The sequence below is a fragment of the Arvicola amphibius genome, unplaced genomic scaffold (assembly GCF_903992535.2).
Source record: "Arvicola amphibius unplaced genomic scaffold, mArvAmp1.2, whole genome shotgun sequence".
In the NCBI taxonomy this organism is placed as follows: domain Eukaryota; kingdom Metazoa; phylum Chordata; class Mammalia; order Rodentia; family Cricetidae; genus Arvicola; species Arvicola amphibius.
This window is the reverse complement of record NW_024582315.1, coordinates 18,544-41,326: the sequence shown is the minus strand read 5'-3', so window position 1 is coordinate 41,326 and position 22,783 is coordinate 18,544. Positions and strand designations below refer to the sequence as shown.

At 38.1% G+C, this 22,783-nt stretch overlaps 1 protein-coding gene across 1 annotated transcript in view; it reads right to left on the bottom strand.

The window, feature by feature from the left end:
- Window positions 1-985: 985 nt before the first annotated feature.
- LOC119805809 (probable ATP-dependent RNA helicase DDX60) overlaps window positions 986-22,783 on the bottom strand; it is a 31,158-nt gene continuing 9,360 nt past the window's right edge. Inside the window, exons 4-9 of the mRNA XM_038317612.1 lie at window positions 22,418-22,539; window positions 20,839-20,986; window positions 19,845-19,987; window positions 6,519-6,670; window positions 4,909-4,971; window positions 986-1,954 (exon numbers count right to left, since the gene is read on the bottom strand). Coding sequence (XP_038173540.1) covers window positions 1,855-1,954; window positions 4,909-4,971; window positions 6,519-6,670; window positions 19,845-19,987; window positions 20,839-20,986; window positions 22,418-22,539 — 728 coding nt within the window. The 3' untranslated portion in view covers window positions 986-1,854. The remainder of the gene's footprint in view (window positions 1,955-4,908; window positions 4,972-6,518; window positions 6,671-19,844; window positions 19,988-20,838; window positions 20,987-22,417; window positions 22,540-22,783) is intronic.

Here is a 22,783-nt window from a genome sequence, read left to right as displayed (position 1 = left end):
GTTTGAGGATTTTTTAGTACCTTGTATATTTTTCACTTACCCCTTTTTCAAATAAATAGTTTACAGGTGTTCTCTTGCTTCTGTTGGTTGTTTACTATACAGAAATTTAAAGTTATATAAAGCTCGATCTTGTCAACTTTATGTCTTGTTGCTTTTAGAGTCACACCCAAACTTTATTTGCCTAGAACAATGCAGACCTATACTCTGCTTCTGTGGAAAGTGGTTGGTTTGAACTCCATGCAAGAGACCCAGGAGACAGGGTAAAGCATGTCTACCTTGAACTCACTTTCTCCAACATAGAACTCACTTAGGTCTGGGACATTTTTCCATGTGTGAAGCCTGCCAACTTTTAAGGGATAAGTATCATGGTCCATTGCTCTCATTGCCCAGTTTTTCTCTATTCTGGGGTCCAGGGAATCATCATAAGCTATACCTTGTTCTAAAGGATTCTAGAAAAAATATCTTACCAGAGCATAGTTTTTGTATGTCTTCTGAGCTCCACCTTTTGATGATATATTTCTCCTAAACTCAGCTTGAGAAATTGTTCCTGTTTAGTCTTTACATTTAGCTAAAGACTAAAGACGCAGTCCACTCCCACTCTCAGGGGACACACTTCAAAGATGTTACATATAATCCTGCACTTTTAAGAAGACCCAGATAGCAAAAATGAGCTCACTCCTCTAAAACTCTAGAAGCCAGGTTAGATTTTGCATATAGGGGTGGGGGACATCTTCTATTCCCATCTGGACTCCTAAATACAAGCATTACGTTAAAACTAACATGACAATAAATTTCACATTTTGTAACAATCCACTGAGTAGCAATTAGGAGGTGCTAGGCAGGATCCTAAATGTTTCTCGGTTACAGTACTGCTGTAACGTTTAAAGAATTAAACTGTTTAGTTTAGTTTAGATGAAAGTTTAGACTGCATCCCACACCACCACCACCAAGGCAGAGATTCCTAACATTGCTCATGCAATGCTACTTCATTTTCAATAATTAGAGTTTTATTTTTCTTCAGGAATAAATGAACCATAACCATTTTTTTAAATCACTACAATCTACTGATGGTGACACCAAAAAGAGCATCGTTCAGTGAGATGCCCGAGTAACAGAAAAGACTCATCCTTTGTTTTGAGGATTCAGTGTTGTAAGTTCAATTTGAGGGTTTCAGATAGATTCTACAGTTGAGAATTGAGGCGAAGGCCTCAATTAAGAATGATCCCATATAAATAATTCTACAGAATGAATGATACCATGTAAGTTAATTACTAGATGAATATATTTCACACAAATAAAACCAATGAGGTCATTATTTCAACAATCATGTATATACAATTAAAATGAAGCAAAACATTGGGAATATGTTTCTTTTAAAGCTTCACAAAAATGAATAAAAATAATTTTACAAGCAGCTTATTTAATAAGATTTACTATTTCAATAGGTAACTCTCTAAGCAGTATAATCTTTTTATGTTTATTAGGAAGAATATATTACATTTTAGAATACTGCAATATTAATGCAGTAACAATGAAAGTATTTAAATACAATATTTGTTTGGGTCTCACAGAGTACAAAAATAATCTTCATACATATATATGCAAAATCCTGCATTTTCTCATTCAATCCACAATAATTTGGAGACATAAGCATTTTTAGTCAATCATTTAAAGAAGCCAAGACTTAGGCACACCAAGTGGTACAACCAAAAATGCTCAAAGCCAAGCACAGCAAGTCTCTTGCTCATTCCATTTCATTGTGTATGATTATTTGATCATCAATGAGAATAAAAATATATGTAACTTCCAAAGCTTATATGGTGATATTTTAGGTGATTTACATAGTTTTTCTTTTCACACTTTTTTAAACTTCTCATTAAAGGACTCAGACAATTGTTCAAATGCTAAAACAACGTTGTCATCTTCATTTTCACACAGTTCACGTAAGGAGACACTGCAAATAGAAGAATATATATATATATATATATATATATATATATATACACATACATACACTATTAGTCTACTAAGGGTCATGAGTATTATTTAAAAAGCTATCCTGTAAAGTGATGAAATAGTATTAGCAAAGTACAAGGAATACTGATAAAAAACAAATTCATTAACAAATTAATGTATATAAAAACAAAAGTATATAAAAACAAAAAAGTGATTGTGTTCTGTACTGTATTTATTACAAAGGATAATTAAGAGGCTACCACATTCTATGTCCTTGGATCCTTGCTCCCTTAATTAGTAGAACAAAAATTGCTTTTCTTTTCACTGTATATCTTATGGACATACTTTGTTGGAGTTTCTGTTTTTGTTTTTGTTCTTGTTATTTTCTGGTTGGTTTTTATTTTTTTTTCTGTACTGTGTCCATAAAATATTGTAATCCACAATAGGGAAGAAAAGCTTCATTTCTTTTTCTAGGTAGGTGAGAAAAAAATAAAAGTGGGACGTGGCCAGTAGAATAATGGTCCTCATCTAATCCAGATGTGCTCACCTAAATCCCCAGAAACCTGTAACCATGTTAGGCTCCATGTCAATGCGGAATTACCACACAGAAGAGGCCACAGGTATTAGTTAATATTGAAAGCAGAGGGTTATTTGGGGTCCTCTAGGTGGAGCCAATGGACTTCTCCAATGTGCTCATGGTGTGAGGAAAGTGAGAACTGATGTCAGAGGGGTGGAATGTGGACACTTGGAACACAGTCTCAGCTCTCTCTGCTGAACATTCCTGACCTCAAAGACATAGGAAATAGTGAGCAGGGAACCCCTAAAATGATGCAGACAAGCCCTAAAGTTGGGAAAGAGCCAAGGTTTTCCACCAGAGTGTCCCAAAACCCAGTTTTTGACCCCCAGAACAATAAGATGATGCATTTAAATAGATTTATACCATTAAGTGACATCTTGTTACATCAGCATTAAGAAACTGGTACAAAGGCGTGAAAAAAGAAAGAAGAAACAGAGAATGAACAGTTCATAGAGATCCTTGGCGGAAATAAAGCCCAATCTGACATCTTATTTGCCTTTCATTGTTTAATATTTTGCCCCTACTAGAGATCCATCTTCCCTGGGTCTTTACTCATTAACAAACTGAAATCTCTATCTACAACATTAATTTACTTCTCTTGAGTTACAGACTAATCATTGTGATGATGTCTTCTGATATCCACATGAATGATATCCTCTGATATCCACAATATACAAATTCTATTTTTTAACTTCTCCACAAATGTCACTTTCACAATCTACTGTGTTTATGTGTGTGTCTGTCTATGTGTAAGAGAGAAAAGAAAGAAAGAGATTCATTAACAATTTAAACCTTGGTCATCTTTACCCAGTATATGAACTTCAGTATCAATGTTTCAATTACAAGTATTTGTGGAATTAATGTCCTGAATCATTACTTCTGTTTCCTTAATTCAGACCTTCATTCATTTCTGACCACCCTCACTGTTGCACACTTTGAGACAATCTGACATGTCAACCACATAGAAAGACTGTAGATCTATGCCACACTCATATTCACTGTTCTGTGTCCATGATGCTCAAAATATGCAGCCATAGTTCTAAAAGGTAACCCTGAATTATCCTCCTGAAAAAGACTCAAATTTGTCAGGTACCATAAACTAAACTGAGTCTTTCTTCTTTCTATAAGTTGTCTTGTTCACAGTGTCTTACCACAGCAACAGAAAAGTAGCTAATACAAGAACTATAAGAGCAGAAGTGAAAAATCCTTGTACCTCAAATGTTTCAAAGTATCTCAAACAAATGATGCAGCCACATTGGTTAGGTGAATGAATTAATTAATGTTTTTTTTTTTCTTTTTCAGCCTGACTTTGGATTTAACTCTACTATCTCTGGAGGCTACTGAGTTGCTCTTAAGATTATCTTTGGATCACTATGTGCCATCTCACCTAGAGATGCTATAGATCAGGGATCTGAACTTGGAGGTCATCTATCAGATATTCTGCAAATCAAATATTTACATTATGACTCATAATAGCAGCAAAATTACACTTATGAAGTAGCGATGAAATAATTGTGTGGTTGGGGTCACCACAACATGAGAAATTATAATACAGGATCACAGCATTAGGAAGGTTGAGAACCACTGCTATAGATGAACAAAGCTATTCCCTCTGCTCTTGTATGCCTGAATTTCACACTGTGAATATAAATAATTCATATAAGCCAAATTCAGCTCATATCAAGGAAGTAAAACAAATAATTGCTTATTAAGGATGTAATAATGTTATATTTATGATCGCTTTGAATATACCCATGACAAGATAAAGAACCCCTGTTAAGTGTTGAAATACACTTAGACCTGAGGGACTGGGATGATGATCATTTAACTAGGTGACATCACATGGTCAATGGAGCCTAAGGATGGGGTGTTCATATAAAGTTTAATATCACTTGTGATTAACTGGGCTTTGTTGCATATCAAAAGAGGAAGTGACTATGTACTGACAGTCAGACAAACCCCATAGAAAAATATAGGTTGTAGCAAGATATTCAAGAGGAAGCAGATGATATAACCTGGAGAACTGATGTTACATCAGAAACATTGTGTGTTTAACAAGATTTTGCAATTGAGACCACTAGGAACATCAGAATGTGTTATCAGTGATGCTCTGGATTAGTTTCTTGTTAGTGTTAGTGCCTGAGTCTGAGACTCTCTCTGGATGGACCTTAATCTCCAAAGTACTATGTAAATAATTATATTACAGAACATAACCAAGAGGTTGTAGATGGGGATTCATAAGCCCTCTAAGATGTGGAAATGAATGGTGTGTGACAGGCTCCATGATAATTTTCCATACCTAGATCATGAAAAAAAAACCCTCAACATTTTAAAATTGAAATTAATTTCTGAAAAATACGACATATGTAACATACCTTATAGATTTAATGGTAAGGTTAAAATCTTTCAATAACTGGTAAGCATCCCCTTGATGTATCCTAAAAACAGAAAAACTGATATTATTGATGTGAAATTATTTACTATAATTGATTACACCCAAAAACTATAGCTGTCTTAGCCTTAACACAAGCTGTTTCTATGTTTGTTTGTTTACTTGTTTGTTTTGGATTTGGGGGGGTGTTTCTTGGTTTTTGTGTTTTTTTTTTTTAATGGGTGGCTCACAATTGGTCCAAGTGCTGAGGATAAATGACTGCTGAGCACTAATACCTATTTGGAGCATCTATGTCACCTCACCAAGGCAGGGCATCACAGAAGAGGAGACAAGAAAAACTAAGAGCTGGAAGTGAGGGGAGTGCTGTGAAATTCCAGCTTCTGGGCATGGTATGACTCATGACTCTCAGGAGCTGAGGTCTCCTGCACAGGGTCTGTGCAAGAGAGGGACCACTAACATCAGGTGTGGATGAGCGGTAGCTAGGCTCATAGGGTCTGTGAGCTAAAGAAGGGCAAATTGTTTTCTTCAGGATCATAGTCACTGGTGGGACCCTGTCCCTCACACTAATGCAGGCAGCCCTCATATGACTCAATGGGTCACAAAATGAATGAAAACAAAATTCCAAGACTCAAAATGGGAGGATGATTTGCTAGGCTTAAGGGGTACAATTGGGAAGAGATAAAAGATGTGAATGAAGTATAACTATATTGTTTTATACAATTATGAGATTATCAATGAATAAGTTTAAAAATTATTATGTGCTAACACAACAACTACTTTCTTGACGATAATAAATCAGGTTGAATAGACAAGAGTGTTCTAGGTTTCTGAGGACTATCAGAACTTTTTATACCTTAACTTAATAAGTATTGTTCAAATTTTTATGTCACACACATATATTTATATATATTGAATTTATATATTTAATTATTATATATTTTGTATAATATATTTAATTACTTAGTGTATTTGCCTCTAGATGTAAGTGTTTAGCACTTGGGCCAATATTTCTCTGGACATAAATATCTAATATACTTGGCATAACTAATTATTTCTTGAAGTTATCAAGAGAGAAGATACCTCTTTACCTGAACAAACCTCACAAGGGATCCTTGCTTACAGCAGGTAAGATCATATGTGTTACATGGCAGTTTTCTTCTTTGACTGTCCAACTTTTTTGGCCAAAACACAGTAATTGTGTGCAGAGTGACCTAAATAATGCTTGGTTCTTCTTATTCTTATAGAATGGCTTCTCTGGCAACAAACTAAAATAACTGTCTCAGAACCAGATATGAAAATTAGATACTTTATATTCTCTCAGGCCTTAAGAAATACCAGATTGCTACTTGTCATTAAAATACCAAATTATGCTTATGCAGAACTATAATATAAAGATATATTATATTTGAATATTTACAAAGATATATTTTAAGTATATATTTAGGTTGTCAGTTGGTATAAATGCCAAAGTTTTGCTGACAAACTGGAAAAAATAGTATAGTATGTTATTATCTTTGCCATCAATCTGGAAGTGAAAATCTAACATACTTGGAAGGGTTAACCGTTTCTTGGAATTATATGGAAGGAACATACCTATTGTCTTGTTCTAATCCCCTAAGGGATCCATGCTTATAGAAGTCAAGTGCATATGCATCAAGTGGCAATTTTCTTCCTGTAGTATCAAATCCGTGTGGCCACAGTACAGGGGCTTGGGTGTGATTGATACCAATTGTGTTTAGAACGACCTTAAGAAATAGAATTTTTGAATGGTTATTCACAAGGAGAGAAGGCTTTTAACTTAGAACTTGTAGTAATTTCATCTTCATCAATGCTCTTCAAGAACACTCTGTCGGCAGAAGAGCAGCAGCCTTCTGCACACACTGAGGCAGAGCATCCTAGGGTATGGATTAACTCCACCTGCGAAGAGCATTGTCCCCAGAGCATGTCAATGGCAAGTTCACCTTGCCTGGAATAGAGCAACACTGACTAGGAAAGAAAAGATAAGTGAAAATTTTTAGGTCTCCTTAACAATTCAGAGAATAACTTTGCACATGGGGTTTCACAGGGCAGGAGGCCTGCAAGTCCAAAGAGAATATTAAACGGAACAAGTATAATGATTTTCAGAATCAACATTCAGATTTAAAAAAAGTAGAGTGGATAGAACAAAAACAATAAAAAAGAGAAGAAAGCAAATATGTGGTTTTCTGCCTCTGTTTGTTTTGCAAAATCTCTGCCTCATGTGACCAACAGGAGTTCTGATATAGGGCTAGTGACACTGTAAACAGGCCCGACTACAGTCTAGAGTATAATTGTTTGTTTTGTTTACTTTTTACTCTTTGGTCTTTGGGGGCCTGAAACTCAGCTCCCAAATAAATCACACAGAGACTTATTCTTAATTATGAAAGTCTAGCCTTAGCTTTACTTATTTTTAGCAGCTTTTCTTAACTTATATTACCCCATCTATCTTTTGCCTCTGGATTTTTATCTTTCTCTTATTTCTGTATACCTTTCTTTACTTCTTATTCCATGGCTTGCTGTATATCTGGGTGGCTGGCCTCTGAAGTCCTGCTCCTTATCCTACTCCTTATCCTGTTCCTTCATATCTCTTCCCAGATTTCTCCTCCTATTTATTCTCTCTGCCTGGAAGCCCCACCTATCCATTTCCTGCATTATTTGCTGGTCAGCTCTTTATTAGTTCATTCAGTGTTTTACACAGGCAAAGTAACAGCTTAACAGAGTTAAACAAATGCAACACAAAAGAATGCAATCCATAGTTCCATTAGTAAACAAATGTTCTACAGCATAAAGAAATGCAACACATCTTTAACAATTATTCTACAACACTAAAAAGGGTTTGGGAGTCATGTGTAGTAGACATGAACATTTTAATATTTCTATTTTCTAATGACCCAGAAAGTTATATTTAAGAGAAAGTAATACACATTACCAGATATTAATGCCAACTGTTTGTAGCAACAGAGAATTAAAAACAGACAAAATACAGACAGAAGGCAGAACAATGTATAGTTTTATATTATGAAGTATTATGGTATGTAGAAAACAAATTAGAACTTCATGTCAAAATATGTTATAGGATAATACTTTTGTATACTGTAAAAATTTGTCTCTCATAATGGTTTACTAAAATGCTGAATGGCCAGTAGCCATGCAGGAAGTATAGGTGGGAAAACCAGATTAAGAGAATTCTGGGTAAAGGAAAGTCAGAGACACAGTTGTTATCCAGAATAAGAGGAAGCAAGATGAGAATGCTGTAGAAAACATGCCAAACCATGTGACCAAACATAGATAAAAATTCTGGGTTAATTTAACTTGTAAGAGCTAGTTAATAGTAAGACTAGACAATAGGGCAAACAGTTTATAATTAATATATGCCTGGATGTGTTTATTTGGGATTGGATTACCATGGAGCCAGGTAGGGCAGAAACTTCTGTCTATAAATGGCACCCAAAAGTTTGATAAGAATGTCCACATAAAGCTTGAGATTGCTTTAAAAGAAAAGGATTCTAGACAGATAAGAACAGAATGAAGTGTAGCTTCTAGGTAACCATCCATACTCCTGTAGGTTCTGTTTAATGGCAACAAACAGAGACTGGGCTCCTTAACAAAAGGCTTCCTGGCTCCTGCACTAAGGCTATCCACCCAGAGGGGTGAGTGTCTGCCTGCCAGGCAGTACTGGAGGTCCCCTCAAGTGAGTGCGAGCACCTTCAGCTTGTGCAGAAGGGTCTTCTGTGTTCTACTCGTCCCTGCCCTGCCCCCACCATTGCTCTTTTGTCCACAGTGTCCTTGGGCTACCAGACATCCCTGTTTTAGTGCTGAGGAGTTCAATCCTGACGGGTGAGTGTGTGCTATCCCAGGGCAGCCTGTCCCAGAAGAGAGCACAGCCCCTCTTCCCCCAGTTCCTGCTGCAGGGGTTTCTTTGTTACACACAACCCTGCCTCCCACAAGCCTGCCCTATTGTCTGCAAGTTCCTTGGCTCAGGAACTGAATCCTGCTCCTGCACTCAGGCTATCCACCCAGAGGGGGCTACCAGGCATCCCTGCTTCAGTGCTGAGGAGTTCCATCCAGACAGGAATAGTTCCTGCTCCTGCACTGAGGAGATTCACCCAGACAGTCAGTCACAGTAAAGACTGGATCAAGACACCAAGACTCTCCTGGCTCCATTTGAAGAAAGAGATGGGCAGGCACCAATGCAAGAATTCCTCCAACAACCTGAAAGGCAACATGACATCACCAGAATCCAGGGATCCTGAAACAAGAAGAATTGAACACCCTACTTCAGAAGAAATGGAAGAAATCGACTTTAAACGGAACTTTATGAAAATAATAGAGGACCTTAAACAGGAGGTGAAAAACTGCCATAAAGAAATGGAGATGACAAACAAAAAGGAGGAGTAAATGAATAAATCTCTCAAAGATACCCAAGAAAAACAAGAAAAGGCAATCAATCAGGTAGGGAAACAGTTCAAGACTTGAAAAATGAAATGGAGGTAATGAAGAAAACACAAACCGAGGGAAGGCTGGATATGGAAATTCTGGGTAAAGAACAGAGACAAGGATTACCAGCAGAATAAAAGATATAGAAGAAAGAATCTCAGACACTGAAGATACTATAGAGGAAATGAACTCACTGATTAAAGAACAAAACAAATCCAACAAGTTTTTAACACAAAACATTCAGGAAATCTGGGACACAGTGAAAAGACCAAACCTAAGAATAATAGGGGTAGAAGAAGCAGAAGAATTACAGCTCAAAGGCCCAAAAAATATATTCAACAAATTTATAGAAGAAAACTTTCCCAACCTAAAGAAGAATATTCCTATGAAGGTCAAGGAGCTTACAGAACACCAAGTAGACTGGATCAAAAGAAAGCATCCCCATGCCATATAATAATCAAAACACAAAACATACAGAATAAAGAACAGATATTAAGAGCTGCAAAGGAAAAAAGTCAAGTAACATATAAAGGGAAACCTATCAGAATTACACCTGATTTCTCAATGGAAACCATGAAAGCCAGAAGGTCTTGGATAGATGTGCTGCAGACACTAAGAGAACATGGATGCAAGCCCAGACTACTATACCCAGCAAAGCTAGCATTCAGTATCAATTGGGAAACAAGATATTCCAGGACAAAAGCAGATTTAAACAACACATTGCCACAAACCCAGCCTTACAGAAAATACTAGAAGGAAAATCACAAACCAAGGAAGCCAACAACACCGATAATAACACAAGCATCTGACAACCCTCCAACAGCACAACTCAAAGAAAGGGAACAGACAAACTCTACCACCAAAAAAATTAAATAAATAAATAACCAGAGTAAAAAACCACTGGTCATTAATATCACTTAATATAAATGGATTCAATTCACCTATAAAAAGGCACAGGTTAAAAGAATGGATATGAAATCAGGATCCAACATTCTGCTGTCTACAAGAAACACACCTCAAACTCAAAGACAGACACTACCTCAGAGTAAAGGGTTGGGAAAAGGTTTTCCAATCAAATAGACCAAAGAAACAAGCAAGTGTGGCAATACTAATATTTAACAAGATTGATTTCAAACAAAAATCAATCAGAAGACATGGAGATGGACACTTTATACTCATAACAGGAACAATTCATCAGGAGGAAGTCTCTATCCTGAATATCTATGCCCCTAATATAAAAGTACCCACATATGTAAAAGAAACATTACTAGAACTCAAAGCATACATCAAGCCTCACACTCTAATAGTAGAAGATTTTAACACTCCGCTCTCACCAATGGACAGGTCAACCAGACAGAAACGTAACAGAGAAATAAGAGAATGATCAGATGTAATGTACCAAATGGACTTAGCAGACATCTATAGAACATTCCATCTAAACAGAAAAGAATATACCTTCTTCTCAGCATCACATGAAACCTTCTCAAAAATTGATCACATAATTGGTAACAAAGCAAACATCCGTAGATACAAAGAAATTGTAGCAATTTCCTGTGTACTATTGGATCACCATGGAATAAAGTTAGAAGTCAACAACAATTCTAACCCTAGAAAGCCTACAAACTCATTGAAATTGAACAGCCAACTACTGAACAACCCCTGGGTCATGGAAGAAATAAAGAAAAAAATTAAAGACTCCTTCGAATTCAATGAAAATAAAGACATATCATACCCGAACCTATGGACAATATGAAGGCAGTGCTAAGAGGAACGTTCATAGCACTAAGTGCCCACATAAAGAAAATGGAGAAAGCACACATTAGAGACTTAACAGCACAGCTGAAAGCTCAAGAAAAAAGGAAGCAGATTCACCCAGGAGGAGTAGAAGACCGGAAATAATCAAACTGAGGGCAGAAATCAACAAAATAGAAACATAGAAAACAATCCAAAGAATCAATGAAACAAAAAGCTGGTTCCTGGAGAAAATCAACAAGATTGACAAGCCCCTATCCAAACTAATCAAATGGCAGAGGGAGAACACACAAATTAATAAGATCAGAAATGAAAAGGGGGACATAACCACAGACACAGAGGAAATTCAGAGAATCATTAGATCTTACTACAAAAGCCTGTATGCCACAAAATTGAAAAATGTGAAAGAAATGGACAATTTTTTAGACAAGTACCATATACCAAAATTAAATCAAGACCAGGATTAACAGTTTAAATAGACCTGTAAGCCACAAGGAATTAGAAGCTGTCATCAGAAACCTCCCTACCAAAGAAAGCCCTAGACCAGATGGTTTCAATGCAGAATTCTACCAGAACTTCCAAGAAGAGCTAATACCAATACTCCTTAATGTGTTTCACAAAATAGAAAGAGAAGAGTCATTGCCAAACTCCTTTTATGAAGTTATAGTCACCCTGATTCCAAAACCACACAAAGACTTAACCAAGAAAGAGAATTACAGACCAATCTCACTCATGAACATCGATGCAAAAATTCTCAATAAAATACTGGCAAACCGAACTCAAGAACACATCCAAAAAATTATACATTATGATCAAGTAGGCTTCATCCCAGAGAGGCAGGGCTGGTTCAACATATGAAAACCTATCAATATAATCCATCATATAAATAAATTGAAGGGAAAAAAACATATGATCATTTCATTGGATGCTGAAAAAGCACTTGACAAAATTCAACACCCCTTTATGATAAAGGTCTTAGAGAGATTAGGAATACAAGGTTCATTCCTAAATATAATAAAAGCAATATACAGCAAGCCGACAGCTAACATTAAATTAAATTGAGAGAAACTCAAAGCCATCCCACTAAAATCAGAAACAAGACAAGGATGTCCACTCTCTCCATACATCTTCAATATAGTGCTTGAAGTTCTAGCAATAGCAATAAGAGAACCTAAGGAGATCACGGGGATTCAAATTGGAAAGGACGAAGTCAACCTTTTATTATTTGCAGATGATATGATAGTGTACATAAGTGACCCCAAAACTCCACCAAAGAACTCCTATAGCTGATAAACACCTTTAGTAATGCGACAGGATACAAGATCAACTCCACAAAATCAGCTGGCCTCCAATACACAAACGATAAAGAAGCAGAGAGGGAAATCAGAGAAGCATCACCTTTCATATAGCCACAAATAGCATAAAATATCTTGGGGTAACTGTAAACAAGGAAGTGAAAGATCTATTTGACAAGAACTTTAAGTCTTTGAGGAGAGAAATTGAAGAGGATACCAGAAAATGGAAGGGTCTCTCTTGCTCTTGGATTGGGAGGATCAACATAAAAATGGCAATTCTACCAAAAGCAATCTATAGATTCAATGCAATCTTCATCAAAATCCCAACAAAATTTTTCACAGAACTTGAGAGAACAATAATCAGCTTTATAAGGAAAAACAAAAAACCTAGGATAGCCAAAACCATCCTATATAACAAAGGTACTTTGGTGCGGGAGTATTGTCTGTATTCTGTCAATTGTGTTTTAAATAAACGCTGATTGGCCAGGGAGGAGGTAAAGGTGGGAAAACCAGACAGGAAGTAGAAATGATGTAATGAGAACAGGAGAACTCTGGGAAGGAGGAAGTTGATTCCTCTCACTCCTGCCCCGATCACTGAAGCAGCAGAATGTGATCTACAACCACTGAAAAAAGGTACTGAGCCACATGGCTAACATAGATCAGGAAAAATGGGTTAATTAAGATGTGAGAGTTAGCCAATGAGAGGTTAGAGCTAATGGGGCAATGGGAAAAAAATGGGAACATGGGGGTGGGGTGGGATGGGGGGATGGGGGATGGGGAGATAAAAGTGTGAAGTGGAGGATGGGAAGAGCTTGGGGGAATAGGATGGTTGGGATATAGGAAGGGTGGATATGGGATCAAGGAATTATATATCTTAGTTAAGGGAGCCATTCTAGGGTTGGCAGAGTCTTGACTCTAGAGGGGTTCCCAGGTGTCCAGGAAGACGCCCCCAGCTAGGTCCTTGGGCAGCTGAGGAGAGGGTCCCAGAAATGTCCAGATCCTATTGCCATACTCATGAATATCTTGCATATCACCATAGAACCTTCACCTGCCATTGGATGGAGAAAATGACAGAGCCCCACATAGGAGCATCGGACTGAGCTCCCAAGGTCCTGATGAGGAGCAAAAGGAGGGAGATCATGAGCAAGGAGGTCAGGACCGTGAGGAGTGCGTTTACCCATTGAGACGGTGGGACAGATCTAACGGGAGACCACCAAGTCCAGTTGGAATGGGACTGATAGAACAGAGGACCAAACTGGACTCTCTGAATGTGGCTGACGGTGGAGGAGGACTGAGAAACCAAGGACAACGGCAATGAGCATGAACTCTACAGCATGGATGGGCTCACTGTGAGCCTTGTCAGTTTGGTTGCTCACCTTCCTGGTCTTAGGGGGAGCTGGAGGACCTTAGACTTAACATAGTGAAGGGAACCCTGATGGCTCTTTGTCTTGGAGAGGGGAGGAGTGGGGTTATGGGTGGAAGGGAGGGGAGGGAAGGGGGAGGAGGAGGGGAGAAAATGTAAGTTTTTAATAAAAATAAATGAGAAATAAAAGGTCCTGAGCCACATAGCTAACATAGATAAGAAAAATGGGTTAATTAAGTTGTCAAAGTTAGCCAATGAGAGGTTAGAGCTAATGGGGCAATCAGCTTTGTAACTTATAGAGATCTCTGTGTTATTTCTTTGGGGCATGCTGGCTGTGGGGTACCAGGCAGGACAGAAACCAACCAACAAGCAGGCCTGGACCCCCTCATGTTACAGTACTTCCAGAGGCATTATCATCCCTGACTTCAAACTCTATTACAGAGCTACAGAAATGAAAACAGCTTGGTATTGGCACAAAAACAGAGATGTTGACCAATGCAATCAAATAGAAGACCCGGATTTTAACCCACAAACCTATGAACACCTGATTTCCTACAAAGGAGCTAAAAGTATACAATGGAAGAAAGAAAGCATCTTCAACAAAAGGTGCTGGCAGAACTGGATGTCAACCTATAGAAGAATGAAAATAGGTCCATATCTATCACCATGCACAAAACTCAAGTCCAAATGGATTAAAGACCTCAATATCTATCTGAACACACTAAAACTGATAAAAGAGAAAGTGGGAAGTACACTGCAACACATGGGCACAGGAGACCACTTCCTATGTATAACCCCAGTAGCACAGACAATAAGGGCAACATTGAATAAATGGGACCTCCTAAAACTGAGAAGCTTTTGTAAAGCAAAGGACATTGTCATTAAGACAAAAAGGCAACCTACTGATTGGGAAAAGATCTTCACCAATCCCGTAACAGACAAAGGTCTGATCTCCAAAATATATAGAGAACTCAAGAAACTAGACTTTAAAATGCTAATTAACCCAATTAAAAATGGGGTACTGATCTGAACAGAGAATTCTCAATTGAAGAAGTTCAAATGGTCAAAAGACACTTAAGGTTATGCTCAACCTCCTTAGCGATCAGGGAAATGCAAATCAAAACAACTTTGAGATACCATCTTAGACCTGTCAGAATGGCTAAAATCAAAAACACTAATGATAGCCTTTGCTGGAGAGGATGTGGAGTAAGGGGAACACTCATCCATTGCTGATGGGAATGCAAACTTGTGCAACTACTTTGGAAATCAGTGTGGCGGTTTCTCAGGAAATTTGGAATCAACCTACCCCAGGATCCAGCAATACCACTCTTGGGAGTTTACCCAAGAGATGCCCAATCATACTACAAAAGCATTTGCTCAACTATGTTCATAGCAGCATTATTTGTAATAGCCAGAACCTGGAAACAACCTAGGTGCCCCTCAATGGAAGAATGAATAAAGAAAGCATGGAGTATGTACGCATTACAGTACTACTCAGGGGTAAAAAAAACAATGACATCTTGAATTTTGCATGCAAATAGATGGAAATAGAAAACACTATCCTGAGTGAGGTAACCCAGACCCAAAAAGATGAATATGGTATGTACTCACTCATAAGTAGATTCTAGCCATAAATAAAGGACATTGAGCCTATAATTCATGATCCTAGAGAAGTCAAATAAGAAGGTGAATCCAAAGAAAAATATATAGTTATTCTCCTGGATATTGAAAGGAGACAAGATTGCCAGGCAAAAATTGGAAACTTGGTGGTGAGGGTGGGGAGGGGGTAAAGGGAGATGGGAAGAAAAAAGTGAGAAGGGACTGATGGGGAGAGCTTGGGGGAATGGGACGGTTGGGATGGAGGAAGGGTGGATATGGGAACAGGGAATATATATCTTAATTAAGGAAGCCATTTTAGGGTTGACAAGAGACTCGACTTTAGAGGTTTTCCCAGGTGTCCATGGAGATGTCCCCAGCTAGAACCTTTGGCAGCTGAGGAGAGGGAGCCTGAAATGGCCCTATCCTATAGCCATACTGATGAATATCTTATATATCACCATAGAACCTTCATCTGGCGATGGATGAAGCTAGAGATAGAGACCCACATTGGAGCACTGGACTGAGATCCCAAGGTCCAAATGAGGAGTAGAAGGAGGGAGAACATGAGCAAGGAAGTCAGGACCACGAGGAGTGCACCCAGAGTGCACCCACCCACTGAGATGGTGGGGCTGATCTAATGGGACCTCACCAAGGCCAGCTGGACTGTGACTGATGGAGCATGTGATCAAACCAGACTCTCTGAATGTGGCTGACAAGGAGGGCTGACTGAGAAGCCAAGGACAATGGCACTGGGTTTTGATCCTACTGTGTGTACTGGCTTGTGGGAACCTAGTCTGTTTGGATGCTCACCTTCCTAGACCTGGAGGGAGGGGGAAGGACCTTGGACTTCCCACAGGGCAGTGAACCCTGACTGTTCTTTGGACTGGAGAGGGAGGGGGAAGGGGAAAGAAATGTGAGGAGGGGAGTAGGTGGAAATTTTTAATTAAATATAAATAAATAAATAAACAAATAAATAAATAAATAAATATTTTTTAAAAGGTTTCCTGACTCAGAGTTAGCAGCAAAAACCTTCCAGCTCTTTTAAGGGGCCTGCCACAAAATACTTAAATGGTGTTCATGAACAGTGCGTAGCATGCTTCTTGGTGGTGGCATAGACTTAGGAACTACACAGATTATGGCAAAAAAACGTGACTCCTGCCAGTAAGTACCTCTATCATTAAGCTAGATTCAGAAAGACACAGAGTGGGGCAGATCTACCTGCCAAAGTCACTACTTTAAATCTAGTTATGCCTCTTAGCTGATTAAAGACTCGTGTGGTCAGAAAAAGATTCAGGCAGAACAAAAAAACCTCTAATGGTTTACATTGTATTTATAAATAAATATAGAAAAAAGAAAGAAAAGAGAAAAGAAGATAAAGAAAGTCCTTTAAAAATAATAGATATAATAAAAGAAATAGATAGTTGGGTTTGGTGGCACATGCCTTTAATCCCAGGACTTGGGAGGCAAGAGACAGGTGGATTTCTGTGAGTTCGAGGCCAGCCTGATCTACAGAGTGAGTTCCAGGACAGCCAAACACGCTCACAGATACTGTCTCAAAAAAGTAAAAAAAAAAACTTAAAAATTAAAAATTAAAGAAGTAGAACAAGAAAAACGTCATGGAAAAACAGAAAAGATATTGTTGTTATTGAATTGTTTGCTGAGGATGGAGCAATAGCTGCTAAAAGACATTTGCTTATTAATGCTGCTGGATTAATCCAACCTATACACTTTGAAAATGCCTTGACTTCAAAATTCAAGTCAAAAGATATGTTAGTTTGGAGAAGAAGTTTTGCTTTTGTTATCACAGGAAACAAGAGGATGTGGATTTAATATTGGTTAAGAAAAATAAGGTTCGATTGAAGAAACCCCTGAAACATCGCCAATGGGAACAAATATCCATCATTTTAGAGCACCTCTGTTACAGTTTCTTCTGAGTTCTGCATCCAGAACAGAGGATGCTGGCTGAGATGTTTTAGTCACACAGACTACTCCAGCCAAGACTTGACAAAATTTGAAAATCCTAAATTTTCTTTGGGTCCCTGTAAGATAACCAGCAGGAAGTAGCCTATAAAACTATGCCCACATCCCCCCCAAAAAATGGATTATGAATTGGTGTGGGAAAATTGCCTGTATTCTGCTAATCATGTCTTGAATAAATACTGATTGGCCAGGCAGGAAGTATACGCAGGTCAACCAGACAGGAAGTAGAGATGGGTTATTGAGAACAGGAGAATTCTGGGAAGGAGGAAGTCCATTCCTCCTATTCCTGCCCAGACCACCAAAGAAGTAGGATGTGACCTGCCCTGTTGAAAAAGATAGATTCATGTGGCTAACATAGATAAGAATAATGGGGTAACATAAGTTATAAGAGCTAATACAAGGCCTGAGCTAATGGGCCAATCAGTTTTATAACTTATAGAGACCTCTGTGTGATTTTCTTTGGGACTTGCCAGCTGTGGGGTACTGGGTGGAACAGAAGCCTCAACAAGCCGGCCCTCATGTTATAATGAATGTTTGTCCTTATTTAGTGTGTTGGTTACGAGTTTCTACGGGCAATGTTCAGGAAAAAAGCTAAACAAAAGATATGAGATTCTGGGTCTTGTTTTGAAAAGAAAAAGGAAGAAATGCTGTACACTATGAAGGTTTGTTACTAGTACTGGTTTAATAAAATGCTGATTGCCCAGTATCCAGGCAAGAAGTATAGGCGGGGCAGCCAGACTAAAAGAATTCTGGAAAGACAAATGGCAGAGGAGCAGTTGTCATCCAGAAGCAGGTGAAACAAGATGAGAATGTTGTACTGAGAAAAATAACCAAACCACATTACTAAGATCTAAGAATTATGGATTAATTTAAGTTGTAAGAGATAGTTAGTAATAACTATAAAAACATAGATGAATCTTACAGATATTAAACTAAACACAAGGAAAGATACTTTTAGGGGAGCACAATTAACTATTCCTTCTCTTTTATATGATAAAACACAAGCATAAAAATAGTCATTTGGAAAATGAATTATTTTCAGAAGAATTTGGAAATTTGGGTAACTTTAGTGGAGCACAAGGAAATGAAATAAAGGAGAGGCATGCGTCCTCAGTTCATGGGTTTCTACTATGTGTATTCCTCTCTTCCTGAGCCACCCAGAGACACTAGAATGTAGCACTAAATTAGCAAATACTACAAGTAAGTGATATTTCTAAAGATGGCAACTTATTCTAGTAAAACAATTTATACAAAGTGGATTTGGTCAAGGAAAGGCAGGCTATGGTCAAGTAAAATAAGTATAAATCCCTATGCCAGCTGTTTCAAAATGAAGGAAACTGAAGCAAAACTGCTTTCTACAACTCCATGGGCAGTGAGGATGAGTGAGAACGAGCTCCTGCATTCACCAATGTCTCTTCTAATTGATGCTGATGAAGGTGAGAGGGAATGAGTTCATGCATGCACCTTCTAATAGATGCTGATACTGCAGCAACAAGACTCATACCTTTCTAGCTAATTCTTATTGTGTAAACACCCATCTGAATTTTCATCGAAATATTACATGTAAAAAGGAAGTAAAGGTGATTGTTATATTTCATAAATTGTGTTAATTGTATAATAAATGGAAAGCAGAATTATTTTGCTATTGTCTTCTCCTTCCTCCTCTTCTTCCTCCATTCCCTTCCCATCTTGAAACAGAAAGGCACTATAGCCCTGCCTGAAACTCACTATGTAATAGTCCAAAATGTAGCAGTCCTCCTTTCTCGGCATCCCCAGTTATGCTGAGCATCCCCAGTTATGTGATGGGCATGAGCCATCACATCCATCTTGGGAAAGGAAACTATAATGCTTAAAAATGAAGTGTTTATTCAACATATGTAACTACCAATCTCTTACATATCCAACCAGTTTTTTGCAATCATCCATGCAAAATAAATAAATAAAAACTCCTAAAAATTTTTTTTGTAAAATTATTTTTTCTTGATATGCCTGACTAACTGATATATATGGGAGGCCCACAATTTTTTGGAAAGAAAGAGTATATGGCTGGTAGGTTAAGAGGGAACGTTGGAAGGAAAACTAGGAGGAGAGAAGGGAGGGAGGGAAAACTGTTATCTGTGATCAGGCTCGGAAAATTAATAAATAAAAATATTTTTCTTAAAATGGAAAGTACAATGTTTTATCATCTGTATGCTAGCGTTCCACAGCCTCGACAGCAGTCTGTTTTACTACACCACTTAGACTGGAGCAAACGTCCCGAGAGATTGATTAATGAACATCACTCTTTTTTTTTTTTTTTTTTTTTTGGTTTTTTGAGACAGGGTTTCCCTGTGGCTTTGGAGCCTGTCCTGGAACTAGCTCTTGTAGACCAGGCTGGTCTCGAACTCACAGAGATCCACCTGCCTCTGCCTCCCGAGTGCTGGGATTAAAGGCGTGCGCTAGCACCGCCCGGCCTGAACATCACTCTTTACTTACATTATCTGAAACTCCTGGATGAAGCAAATCCACATCAAAGTTTCCAGACAGACAAACAAATGGTGAAACTGCCTTCCTTCCTTCCCTGCAGCTCATCAGGTGAGACACAAGTGGTGAGTCTTCATGTTCCTTACCTGTGAATTCTGACCAGAACAGATTGAAATAGATCTCTTTTGTTGTTCTTCTTCCTTTAGTTTTTGTTTTTAGACCATGATGGGAATACCCACAGAAACAGGAGACCTGAGCAAGCGGGAGTTCATTCACTCTGGACTAACAGCTGTGGAACCTGGACAAGACTGAACTAGACCCTCTGAAGCAGGTGACAGCTGTGGTTTGGACAGTTTGTGAGGGACAGAAGGACCAGTGTTTATTTCCTACTGCATAAACTGGCTCATTGGAGCCCATTCCCTATGGTGGGACACCTTGATCAGCCCAGATACAGGGTGGAGGGCTTTGGTCCTGCCTCAAGTGATGTGACAGACTTTGTTGACACCCTATGGGAGGCCTCACCCTCTCTGAGGAGTGGATGGGGGAGGCAGAAGGTAGGGAGAGCAGGAGAGGGAGAGGGAACTGGTCTTAGTATGTAAAACAAGATTGTTTTAAAAATAAAAATAATAAAAGAAAGAATTCCTCTGGTTTCTCTTGTCTCAGAGACATCCTTGCTCCATTTTCTAGGACTGACCCAAAGTCAGTTTAAAAATCAAAACCATTTAAAAATGATTCAAATTGGTTTTAGTTTCATTCTCCACTACCCTTTTAACTGTCAGTCCCAACCTTCCCAACTTTCTTTTGTTTAACATTTTTTTTCATAGCAGAAAAAAACAATTATTCTAAGGCAAGCTGACTTTTCTGAAGTGCCAGCCTTCTGAGACAAAAAACGGTAGAGTTGGAGACTTGGAGCACTGCCAACGGCCTGCATCCCTAGCATCCATATTACATGTCCTTGGGCAGGATTATTACTAAACTGAGCCACAGGGAACTGAAACACACTTACCAATTTTTGAGAAGGGGAGTTGATATTCCTGTTTCATATCAGCGAATCGAGACACAATTCGCAGAAAAGTAGTAAAGTCCTCTGTCACTTGAGTGTTGTACTCAAGCAGGGCCTCACTGAAGTCCTCAGGGAGGTCATCAAGGAACACCTAAATGCCAAAGGTTTTTCAGAGAGCAGAGATCACCTTCTTTAAAACCTGAGAATTTCAAGCAATGAAGGTAAAAGACCACACAGTATAACTTTATTGTTTGCAATAAAGCTACTTTTTCTTTTTTTTTTTTTTTGATTGAAATGAGGTTAAATTTTTTGTTCTTACTTGCACTTGAAAGAGCAAATGCTCTACTCATAACACTTGCTCTGATGCTCCCTGATGAAAACAGCTCTTGTAGAACAGAAGCACGTACTCAACAGCTACTGGACTCATGAGTAATTTCAAAGGATCTAGGGACGCATTTGTAGAGCAAAGAATATAGAGCATCTTTTCAGGCTCAGAATCAACTGCACCTGGTTAAGAGGTTTTGAAACTCTCACTGTCTTCGTTGGGCTAACACTGTTGATCAGTTTTTAACCTGTACACATGAAAGCTCTGTATCTCTAATTTTTTGTAGGTTTGTGTTTGTAAACTACAACATATAAAGTATGCCCCCACAAATCATCTTCACTTAAGACTTCTAGACTAGACCTGAAGAACTGCGAAGACAGGAACTGCACGTTTCTCATCCATGCCATCACTGCTACAGCAGGAAGTTACATGGATGGCGCTAAGAAAATCAACGCAAAGCACCAAGAAGAGCAGAAGGAGTGCTATGAACAACCTCATGGAAATAAATGCAACTGTTTAATTAAATAGACAAATGCACATTTTCAAAAATGACCAAGCAAGATGAAAATATTAAAATTGGAGAGCTGTTTCTAAGATTTAGACTCCAGAAGTCAAGGGATGGTTTCCCAGACAACTCTGTAATGCTTTCTCAGAGATGACACTGTGACATAGTCACATCTCCAGACACAATTTAACAATGAGGGTGACTTTGGGGCTTAAATGTATAATTATCTGCATTTCATGTGTGTGTGAACATGAATATCTGTGCGGGTGCTCCACCTTATATTTTGAAGCAAGGTCTTTCACCATACTGAGAGTTCTCCATTAGGCTATCCCGCCCCAGGCAGCTCCAGGGATCCACATTTCTCTGACTTTGCAGTTTTGGGATTACAAGACATATCACAATGTCCATCTCTTCACATAGGTGCTAGGAATGCACACTCAGATCCTCATGAGTGCATGGCAAGCACTGTATCAAGTTAACTTCCCAGCCCCTTTCATTAATACTGCATTTGAATGGAATCAATTAAAATCATGAATGTACTTCCTTCCTATTTATCCACAATGTATATAACCATTGAACACATTCACAGAGGGACTTTTGAGTTATTGAAAAACATCACACTATTTCCAAAAGGAACAAATTAGTATATAAAATGCATTAACTACTCTAGATTCATTAAATCCTATTGCTGCTGAATTAATTATGGCAGAATTTATGTACTATTATTAATTAATTTTATCAGAAGATTTTACTTTTGATTGATAAAACTTTATATTAGCATCTTGGAACTTGGCTGGAATATATTTTCTTCCAAAGAGATTTGCCAATACTAAAACCAGCTTTTCCATTACATCTTCAGAAAAATGTTTTGAACCTGTAAAAAACAAAAGTTCCATGTCATATATTTGAAAAATGGTTACATCAAATTTTTTCATTCATAAAATAAATGCTATGTTCATTTCATAACAACTTTAATAAATAACTTCATCTGCAGATGCTTCTCTCTTGAGCTTTTTTGTTCCTGCATTTACCTTCATTATCATCTTTATCCTTCCTACTACTGGACCTTGCTTACTTTGACCAAATTTATGATAATGTCTCTGTTTTTGTCAATGTTC